The sequence below is a fragment of the Zea mays genome, chromosome 4 (assembly GCF_902167145.1).
Source record: "Zea mays cultivar B73 chromosome 4, Zm-B73-REFERENCE-NAM-5.0, whole genome shotgun sequence".
Lineage (NCBI taxonomy): Eukaryota > Viridiplantae > Streptophyta > Magnoliopsida > Poales > Poaceae > Zea > Zea mays.
This window is the reverse complement of record NC_050099.1, coordinates 36788509-36799772: the sequence shown is the minus strand read 5'-3', so window position 1 is coordinate 36799772 and position 11264 is coordinate 36788509. Positions and strand designations below refer to the sequence as shown.

Sequence of the window (11264 nt, the reverse complement as noted above, 5' to 3'; positions counted from 1 at the left end):
ACTTCACAGACGAAATACACTGGCCTTTGGAACTTGAGCACATGGCCTTGTATTTCTCTCTCGACTACCAGCGCGGCGCTAAATACCTAGGTGGTGGCCGCGATGTAGAGAAGGAGAATTTTGCCTGGCTTGGGAGCCACTAAAACCGGCGGTGAGGTCAGAAAGGTTTTCATTCAATCGAGGACCTCCTGCTCCTCGGACGTCCAAGCGAAATGGTTGCTTCTCCTCAAGAGTTTGTAAAGGGACATTCCTTTCTCCCCAAGTCTAGACACTAACCAGCTGAGCGCGGTGACGCACCCAACTAGTCATTGTACCCCCTTGAGGTTTTGGATGGGCCCCATGCGTTGAATGGCTTCTGTCTTCTCTCTAGTTTGCCTCAATTCCCCGATCCGACACCATGAACCCAAGGAGTTTCCCCCTGGGGACTTCGAAAATGCATTTCTCGGGGTTTAACTTAATTCAGAGCTTCCAAAGGTTGGCAAACATCACCTCCAGGTCTGTGATGAGGTCGTTGGACACTTTGGATTTTACAACAAAGTCGTCCACGTAGACCTCCAAGTTTCTTCCGACTTGGTCCAAGAAGTAGTGAAGCATACACCTCTGGTATGTAGCTCCTACGTTCTTCAGCTCGAGCGACATCGAGATGTAACAAAACATGTCGAAGGGGGTGATGAAAGTGGTGATGTGTTGGTCGGTTTCTTTGATGGCGATTTGGCGATAACCGGAGTACGCGTCTAGGAAGGAAAGGAGCTCACAGTCGGCACTCGAGTCCATGACATGGTCAATGTGCTGAAGTGGGAAGGGTCCCTGGGGCATGCATTATTGAGCCCAGTGTAGACGACGCACAACCTCTAGCTCCTGATCTTCTTCTTGACAAGCACGTGATTATCGATCCACACTGGGTGGTTTATCTCCCTTATGAACCCCGCCGCCAGGATTCTTGCCACCTCTTCGCCTATGGACATACGTTTTTCTTCATCAAAGCGGCAAGCCACTGGATAACCGACTTGGCCGTTGGTTAGATATTCAGGGAGTGCTCAACGAATTCCCTTGGGATCCTCGGCATGTCCGCGGGCTTCCAAGTGAAGACATCGTGATTGGTTTGGAGAAAATCGATGAGGGCACTTTCTTGCCTATCGGAGAGTATTGCCCTGATTCGAACATGCTTGGAGGAATTGGCATTGTCTATCCGGATGTCCTTCGTGTCCTCGGTGGACTTGAACGCACCGGAGCCAGCCTTGGGTGCATTAGGCACGTCCCCTGGACTTGGTGCCTCTCCGCAACTTCGCCAACTATCTTGCGACGGCTTGTACTGATGTGAGCTCGCAACTAGCTTTCTCGCACTTGTAGTTTGTTTGGAATGAGGCGGACGTCGTAATAACCCCAGGTGGCTAGTCATCTTTAGCTTGAGATAAGTGTAGTTGGGAACGACCATGAATTTGGTGTAGCCTGGTCTTCCCAATATGGCATTGTAGGCCCCTAGGAAGTCCGTCACTTCAAGCTACAATCGCTTGGTATGAAAGATTGGGGGTTCTCTGAAAGTAATCGACAAAATAACTCTTCCAAGCGGGTGGACATCGTGGCTAGGCGTGACGCCATGGATAGACGCGACAATAGGGTGCAACACAGAGCGTGCGATCCCTAAGGCATCAAAAGTCTTGACGTACATGACGTTGACACTGCTCCTCCCATCCATGAGGACTTTAGAGAGATGCTTCAATCCGACGATTGCTTCGATGACAATGGGGTAGGTCCTTGGGTGTGGGACTCTGTTAGGGTGATTGTGTTGATCGTATGTGATTGGGGCCTCCAGCCATGAGGGGCGTGGCGAGCCAGAGGGTTCCACCGTGTACAACCCCCAGTTGCTAGACTCATGGCGGCGCTTGTTTCTGCCCCACGGCAGAAGGTTGGTGGCGGCCTTGGATGCTAGCGATGGTGCCTCCCATACTTGGTCCCTAGTGGAGGCAACAAGTTGACCAAGGCGTTGCTTCTTTGGCCTGCTCCTAGTGGAGTGCCCGGGCGCCTCACTCGTGATGACCCACGCGTCAGGACCGGCGAGTCAGAGATCTCCAGTGTAGTTGGTGGAGAAATGGAGGGAGCTAAACTTGATGCTGCTCCTAGGGGCGAAAATCCCATCTCTGGTAGATGCTGATAAGCTGGCCATCGAAGCGGATAATGTTGCTTGGCACGCTTATGATTCCCTACCTAGCGCGCCAACTATTTGTGGTTTCAAAAACCAGGGGCAGTAAGATTTGTGTTCAGCAGGGGTGCTAGCGCGAACTCACTCCGAATGGTGAATTACTAGGATTCGAACGAGAGGTCTGAGACACCGAGGCTATATTGGTTCAGGTTTGCACCCTACTCTAGCGTAGTGCTGACCGTAGTCTTGCAATGAGTGTGTTACAACAAGTGTGCTCGTGTGCCTATCCTTCTGAGATGAAGAGAGTCCTTCCCTTTTATATACCAAAGGTCAGAGCTTACAGTGTCCCCTCTTTAGAGAGAGAGAGAGAGAAGTCTTTCATCCGTTGCCCGGGCTCCCTTCTCCTAGTTTCTCGAAATAGCGCTCCCATAAATGGTGCCACTTGTTGTTCCTGCGGTGGGTTCGTGGCTGACGTCCTCGTGGTGATGCGTGGTGAGCCCCATGGTGCAAGCCTAGGACTCGACTCACACGTAATAGATTCGAGCAAACCATGGAGGGGCATTGAATCTACCATCCAGATGCAAACTGTAAGGGAAATGAGCCCTTGGGCCATTTCTAGTTGTTTTGATGATTAAAAGCCCAACACACCGCATTGGACTAACTACCTTTATATGAGCATGAGCACAGGTATAGCAAAAGCGAATTAAAGATAAGGAGTCCAACTGAGTTGAATTAGAAGGCCAAAAGTGCAACTCCGGGTAAAGCTACAAAAACATGTGGTTTAGGTACTTGAATAAGTTGGACATACATAATATTATATTTCTTGCACCTTTGCTTGGCTGCTAACTCTTTTGTGCAAGAAAAGTGGCATTTGGACTTAGTTGTGGACACATTAGAAATCCTAGAGAAAAGGAATGAAAGAGGTATGATCCCAACACTTAGTCAATTGTTTTAGGTACTAACTATGTTTGTCTAAGTGCTAGGAGACCTCTCAAGAAGAGTCAAAAAGTGATGGAGGGCTGGTCTGGTGCCTGTATGGCCCAACTGCCCAGCCTCAGCCTCTGCTCGGCCTCTTTGGCTAAAAACCACCGGACAGTCCATGCTGATCATCGGACTGTCCGGTGTGATAGGTGGCCAACAGCTACATTGACCATGTGCGGGCTCCAATAGTCAAAGGGGTCATTGGACAGTCCGGTGTCCCCCATCGGACAGCCTAGTGCCCCTAGAACAGGAAACCAACCAATCAGACCCAGTGTGCACCGGACAGACAGAGCAAGTGTGAAGCTTCCAAATGGAGCTTCCAACGGCTCCTATGCCTCTTGGGGCTGTAAAAGGGACCCATAGGCACCATACACTAGTACCTAACTATACCAAGAGCACACCAACACTCAGATGCATCCCATCCACACAATTAAGTGATTGTAGAGAGATCCAAGCACCTGTTTCAAGCTGTTCTAGTGACATAGTGTCTTTGCGCTTGTTTCTTTGACTTTCTTGCGTGTGCTTGCTACGTTGTGCTTTTGTGTGTGTGTTCTTCTCCATCCTTTACTCTAAGGTTGATTGTGGTCATTTGTGTAAGGTCGTGAGAGACTACAAACTTGTCGAGATTCCTCACAAACGGGATTGATATAAGGAAGAATATCATGGCACTCAAGTTTGATCTTTGGATCAATGAGAGGGGTTGAGTGCAACCTCACCAAAGGAGGCCACCACAATGTGGAGGTAGGCTTTTGCCGAACCATGAGAAAAAATCGTCGTGTCTCTTGTTCACTTTACTTTATTGTGTTTTTTTGTCTTCCTTAGTGCTTAAACCTCACTTACATATTGCTCGTAATTAATACACATTTTAAAAGAGCAATCAAATGAAGAGTTCATTTTTATCTCCTCTTCTCATCCAAACTTGGTTTTTGGTTACACTAACATCTTTTATAGACCAAGTTTGTATTGTTCGAAGTACGTAAGTGTTGCAGGATCACCTCACCCAAGAGTTCACCAATGCATACAACACGATTACCCTATTGGCAACATCCTTGGGAGCATACAAAAGGGGGGGGTAACAAAACAATCTCATTTAGCAAAATTTCTGAATATTACTTGCTTATTTCCTATTTGGATCCCTTAAGGTAGAGCAAGCTCTCAGTGATCTAGATTGGGTCATGGGCATGCAAGAAAAGTTTAATAATTTTGAAAGGTATCAAGTGTAGGGAGTTGGTGAAAAGACCCAAAAGCAATGTCATTGGAACCAAGTGCATCTTCTGCAATAAACAAAATGTACTTGGAGTATGAGAATGAACTAAGCAAGATTGGTTGCTGAGGCTTTACTTAAGTTGAAGGACTAGACTTTGAAGAGATATTTACAACAGTAGGCAGGAATTGATGCATTATGAATGCGTCTAGCCTTTGCTACCAATCATGACTTCAATCTATTTCAAATGGATGTCAAGAGTGCTTTTCAATGGATCACTCTCTGAGATAGTCTATGTGGAGCAACCATAGAGTTTTGAAGATCCCATGCATCCTAACCATGTATATAAAACTCTATAAGGTGCTCTATGGGTTTAAGAAATCACCAAGAGTATGATATGAATGCCTTAATGATTTTATACTCAAGCAAGGCCTTAAAATAGCCAAAGCTAAAGCTACACTCTTCACATGTAAAATCAATGATGATATCTCTGTGTGCCAAATACATATCAATGATAGAATATTTGGTAGTACTAATCAATATTTTGTGAAGAATTTAGTGGGATGATGACACAAAATTTTTAGATGCCTATGATGGGTTAATTGAAACTCTTCCCTAGGTTGAAAATCAAACAAATGAAGGAAGCGACTTTCATTTGTCAAACTAAGAACACCATAAATATTCTCAAGAAGTTTGTTATGGAGAATGACAAGCCCATCAAGACACCAATGTCACTTGGACCTAAATGAAGATGGGAAAGCCATTGATCAAAGGTATATCATTCCATGACCTACTCCCTATTTTATCTGTGTGCATCTAGGTTAGATATTATGCTTAGTGTGGGCATATGTACAAGACCTCAAGCTAACCGGAAAGGGTGTCACTTAGTGTCTATTAAGAGAATCTTGAGATAATTAGTGCATGCTCCTTACACAAGATTTCAAGATAACCCGAAAGATTATTTGTTATGTAATATTGATTGGCATTAGACATTAATGTATGTTCTATTACGTCCTTGTAGATATCAAACTTGTAGAATCATGTGTCGAGGTGTAGGACTCGAAGAGAAGGGAACTTTCATAGACCAAGGATGTACTCAAAGTGCTAAATGAGTAAGTGAAGCCAATAACATATAATTTTCTAATCATATTGTACATTCTAATTCAACATTCTTTCACGCTTTGTAATGTCATAGAGTCAAGAAAATTATGAAAGGGGACTGGTTCCACCTTTTCGAGCCTTATTATATGGAAGCGCATACCCTACACCAACCGACGACCAACAAAGAACATAGGCTCTATGTGATATGGGCAAAGAACCAGTACCTTGATGAGAGCATGGTAGAAGGAAATGAAATGGTGTATATGCTTTATATTCCATGTATATCAGTTAATTCAATAAAACACATTACTATTTTGTCCAACACTTGTGTATTTCGATATCATCCTACATCCACGACAGTGTGAGGCACTTAAACCCTAAGAGTTGTTAGACTTTTTGATCAAATGATCTTAAGATGAGCTAGCAGTCTTCATCACGAATTAGGTGTGTTGAATAAAGGACTTTTCATCATTTTGCACGCCAAGGATAAGAGAAGTTTTGACTGAGACATGTTCAAAAAAACTATTATAATATATACATGTAACTTATCATTAGTGTAGCATTTGTATTATAAGTCTTGATGAATTTATGATGCACATGTCTAGTAACCATAAAAAGTAAAAATCATCACATAAAAATAATAAAATAAATAATTAAATGGAAAATTTTGATCGTTATCAGGTCTAACATTGGTATATCACTATTGGTTCACAATCGAGCCAACAATATTGTCTCGGAGTCATCTTGAGGATATTATTCTGGTTTTGAGCATCAACCAAGAGGAACAATTGCTATCAGTACCAATTCTATGGAATGACCGAAGAATTATATCATTGTCGCTTTTTGTCTATCGGTTTAGTTTCAGGCAGTGACAGGGGAATAGGCCTAGCAATAAAAAACTACACTGAAGTATTGTACCCTCATCTTGTCTACAAAACATTAGTAGTGTTGGAGTATTGTAACCTCAGCTTGTCTACAGAACAATAGTAGTGTTGGAAGCATTTATAGGGTGTTTGGTTTGAGAAATAAGTTGGTTTATCATCTTCTCACTCCTCATTTTTTGTTTGGTTTGTGGAATAGAATGAGTTGATCCATCACCAACTCATTCCTCATAGTTAGTTAGTTAGTACTAATATGAGTAATGTGGTCATTCCACCAAATTTGAGAAATGACCATGATGCACCACCTTATTTTGGATGGAGTGATTACTCAAATCAAACACCCTCTTATTGTGTTTCATCTTTTTAGAAGGGGCAAATGCGCCAAACCCACGTACATACACCTTGTTGAAAATGTAGCAGAGAAGAAGCTGAGCTCAAACTCTAGCAGCAAATACTACCGTTGCTGCTGAACAAAGTTGAAGTGTAAAGTTTGACAACTCTATTTTTTCAAGTGATTCTTGTTTTCTTAAGAGAAATAAACTAATTTCTTTTGGAAAATTGGACATCCCTTGGGTTTACCAAACTAGCCCTAGGAGAGGAAGACGTGAGGTGGGATTTAATTTTTATCTTTAGGGCTAGTTTAGGAAAAAAACTTGAAGTGAGATTTAATTTTTCTCTTTGAGGCTAGTTTAGAAGCCATAAAACTGAAGGGAATTGGAGGACTAAATTTCCCTTATTCAAAACTGAATAATAAGGAGAATTTAGTCCTCCAATCTTCTCTGATTTTCTCGCTCAAACTAGCCCTTAAATAAGTTTAGAAACCTAGCACACTGGCAGAACGAGGGAGAGAAAACGTGTAGTAGTAGTGGACTAGTGATAGCTTGTAGCCGTGATGAGAAGCCGGCAATGGGCATGTGCATGCACGGCACAGCCAAAAAGCCTAGCCGCCATTGCCGCCCGCCTGCAATGGTGAGAAACTGCGAAAAGCTTTTGAATGAAACCATCCACTCCCGCAAAGCCTCGCCACTCGCCCACTCTTGCAGTGCCCGGCCCGACCAGACCACCACCACCATCATCACATCCTCCTCCACCGCACCACCATCCCTCCCTCCCTCCCCTGGCCCTGCCCTTGCGCGCGCTCTCTCCACTCCACAGTTCACTCCTCATGTCGTCCACCACCACCACCACCTCCTCCTCCATCATGACCTTCGGCAGTGCGCCACCACCTTTCTCCTCTCCATTTTACCACCCCCTCGCCCTCCCTCCTCCCTTCATGCCACCACCACCGCCAGCATGGCCGCCACCACGGGCACCTCGTCCTCGCCGCCGCAGCTCCCGGTCCACGGCGGCCTCCTGCTCCTGCTCCCTCTCCTGACCATTACCTCCGCCGCGTCGTCGGCGCCGCTGCCCCTCCTCGCGCTGCTCTCCCTGAAGTCGTCCCTGCACGACCCGGCCGGCGCACTGCGCGCTTGGACGTACGCCGCTGCGGCGTCCGCGGGCGCCACGCGGTCGCTGGCGCCGCCGTGGTGCGCGTGGCCGGGCGTGTCCTGCGACCCGGCCACGGGGGACGTCGCCGGGCTCGACCTCTCCCGCCGCAACCTCTCCGGCACCGTCTCCGCCACCGCGGCCAGGCTGCTGGCCCGCACGCTGACGTCGCTCAACCTCAGCGCGAACGCGTTCGCGGGGGAGTTCCCGCCGTCGGTGTTCCTGCTCCGGCGGCTCCAGTCGCTCGACGTCAGCCACAACTTCTTCAACGGCACGTTCCCCGACGGCGTCGCCGGGCTCGGCGGCTCGCTCGCCGCGCTCGACGCCTACAGCAACTGCTTCGTCGGCTCACTGCCGCGCGGCCTCGGCGAGCTCCGCCGGCTGCAGAGTCTCAACCTCGGCGGCAGCTTCTTCAACGGGACCATCCCAGCCGAGATCGGCCAGCTCCGTTCGCTGCGGTTCCTGCACCTCGCCGGGAACGCGTTAACCGGTCGGCTCCCTTCGGAGCTCGGCGGCCTCGCGTCGCTCGAGCAGCTCGAGATCGGATACAATGCATACGACGGCCGCATTCCCACGGAGCTCGGCAACCTGACGCAGCTCCAGTACCTCGACATCGCGGTCGCCAACATGTCCGGCCCGCTGCCACCGGAGCTCGGCAAGCTCGCGCGGCTCGAGAAGCTCTTCCTGTTCAAGAACCGGCTCGCCGGTGCCATACCGCCGCAGTGGTCCCGCCTCCGCGCGCTGCAGGCCCTCGACCTGTCTGACAACCTGCTCGCCGGCACCATCCCGGCAGGACTCGGGGATCTTGGCAATCTCACAATGCTGAACCTCATGAGCAACTTCCTTTCCGGTACAATCCCGAAGGCGATCGGCGCGCTGCCGAGCCTCGAGGTGCTGCAGCTCTGGAACAACTCGCTCACCGGACGGCTGCCGGAGTCGCTCGGCGCGAGCGGGCGGCTCGTCCGGGTGGACGTGTCGACCAACTCCCTGTCCGGCCCGATTCCTTCCGGGATGTGCATCGGCAACCGTCTCGCCCGCCTCATCCTCTTCGACAACCAGTTCGACTGGACCATCCCAGCGAGCCTGGCCAACTGCTCGTCGCTCTGCCGAGTCCGGCTGGAATCTAACCGCCTGTCTGGCGAGATCCCGGTCGGGTTCGGCGCGATCCGTAATCTGACATACCTGGACCTGAGCTCCAACTCACTCACCGGCGGCATTCCTGCTGATCTCGTGGCTTCTCCGAGCCTCGAGTACATCAACATCTCCGGCAACCCCGTCGGCGGCGCGCTCCCGAACGTGTCGTGGCAGGCGCCGAACCTGCAAGTGTTCGCAGCGAGCAAGTGCGCCCTGGGCGGCGAGGTCCCGGCGTTCCGCGCCGCGGGGTGTTCGAACCTGTACCGGCTGGAGCTGGCAGGGAACCATCTCACTGGTGCCATCCCTAGTGACATCAGCACCTGCAAGCGGCTGGTGAGCTTGAGGCTGCAGCACAATCAGCTCAGCGGCGAGATCCCAGCAGAGCTCGCCGCCTTGCCGTCGATCACTGAGATCGACCTGTCCTGGAACGAGCTCAGCGGCGTCGTCCCGCCGGGCTTCGCTAACTGCACCACGTTGGAGACCTTCGACGTGTCCTTCAACCATTTGGTGACCGCTGGCTCGCCGTCAGCGTCGTCACCAGGCGCCCGTGAGGGGACCGTTCGGCGCACCGCGGCAATGTGGGTTTCTGCCGTGGCAGTGTCCTTGGCGGGGATGGTGGCGCTCGTCGTCACCGCTCGCTGGCTGCAGTGGCGCGAGGACGGCACTGGCGCGCGGGGGGTTGGTAGCAGGGGCGGCGCAGGTGCACGCCCCAACGTGGTCGTCGGACCGTGGCGGATGACCGCGTTCCAGAGGCTCGACTTCACCGCCGACGACGTGGCGCGGTGCGTTGAGGGGAGCGACGGCATCATTGGCGCCGGGTCATCGGGGACGGTGTACCGCGCGAAGATGCCGAACGGGGAGGTCATCGCGGTGAAGAAGCTGTGGCAACCGTCGGCGCAGAAGGAGGGAGGAGCTCAGGCGCCGGAGGAGCCACCAAAGCGGAAGGACGAGGCAGACGCGGACGACGGCAACAGGAGCATGCTCGCCGAGGTGGAGGTGCTGGGTCACCTCCGGCACCGCAACATCGTCCGGCTGCTGGGGTGGTGCACCGACGGCGAGGCGACGCTGCTGCTCTACGAGTACATGCCGAACGGCAGCCTGGACGAGCTCCTGCACGGCGCCGTGTGCAGGGGCAAGCAGGCGGGGCTGGACTGGGACGCGCGCCACCGGATCGCCGTGGGCGTCGCGCAGGGCATGAGCTACCTTCACCACGACTGCGTGCCGGCCGTGGCGCACCGCGACCTCAAGCCTAGCAACATCCTGCTCGACGCAGACATGGAGGCGCGCGTGGCGGACTTCGGCGTCGCCAAGGCGCTCCAGGGCGCCGCGCCCATGTCCGTCGTCGCCGGCTCCTACGGCTACATCGCACCAGGTACGTACGTATACGTTCGTCGCGACATGGACGACATTTGTCACGCACGACGACGATTGACTATACTGATGGTCCGTGAATCATACGTAATCAACGCGCAGAGTACACGTACACTCTCCAAGTAGACGAGAAAAGCGACGTGTACAGCTTCGGCGTGGTGCTGCTGGAGATCCTGATCGGCCGGAGGTCCGTGGAGGCGGAGTACGGCGAGGGAAGCAACATCGTGGACTGGACGAGGCGTAAGGTCGCCGCCGGCAACGTGATGGACGCGGCGGAGTGGGCGGACCAGCAGACCCGCGAGGCGGTGCGGGACGAGATGGCGCTGGCGCTGCGGGTGGCTCTGCTCTGCACCAGCCGGTGCCCGCAGGAGCGGCCGTCGATGAGGGACGTCGTGTCCATGCTGCAGGAGGTCAGGCGCGGCCGGAAGATACTAGCTCCTGGGATGGCCAAGAAGCAGCCAAAGATTAATTAACAACCACCACGTGTGTTACGACTTGCGTGTAGGTGTATTATTGTACTACTACTCACTATGAAATCGTACTTACTTTGTCGTGTAGTCATGTCATGTATAATGTCTTACTAGATCACTCATCACTGTATGAGTACATTAAAGTTTCAAGACTTTCAGAGGTCATATTTCAATGGTAGGCAGACCGAGTTGAAATATATATTCCAGTTTTCTTAAACAAGCTCGTCAGTCGACGCATTAAAATGGTGTAGGGTTTTAGGCCCTGTTTTAAACCTCTAATAGTTGTTAGTTGCTCTAATGTAGCTAAAACTAACTAACAATTTATTAGCTGACTAATAATTAACTCTATAATTTTAGAACAAGTCTTATTGTTACCATAATTATTACATTTTTTGAATAAATTCAGGATGTGTATAACTAACCAAAAATTCTCAAGTTTGACTAGATTTATACAAAATATTTGCAACATTTGTATCTCCAAATAATTTTATGACAAA

The 11264-nt window shown here is 50.3% G+C and overlaps 1 protein-coding gene across 1 annotated transcript; it reads left to right on the top strand.

The window, feature by feature from the left end:
- The first annotated feature begins 7572 nt into the window (after positions 1-7572).
- On the top strand, positions 7573-10981 carry LOC100383417 (putative leucine-rich repeat receptor-like protein kinase family protein). The gene is made up of 2 exons (NM_001176070.2): positions 7573-10298; positions 10400-10981. Exons 1-2 carry the CDS (start codon positions 7601-7603, stop codon positions 10768-10770), a joined length of 3069 nt encoding a protein of 1022 aa, NP_001169541.2. The 5' UTR covers positions 7573-7600; the 3' UTR covers positions 10771-10981.
- The last annotated feature ends 283 nt before the right edge of the window (positions 10982-11264 follow it).

Bases quoted from the DNA above. Each gene is read 5' to 3' on its own strand.
- LOC100383417 (NM_001176070.2), top strand. From the start codon at position 7,601: ATGGCCGCCACCACGGGCACCTCGTCCTCGCCGCCGCAGCTCCCGGTC. The intron at 10,299-10,399 runs GTACGTACGTAT...ATCAACGCGCAG, and splicing joins CTACGGCTACATCGCACCAG to AGTACACGTACACTCTCCAA.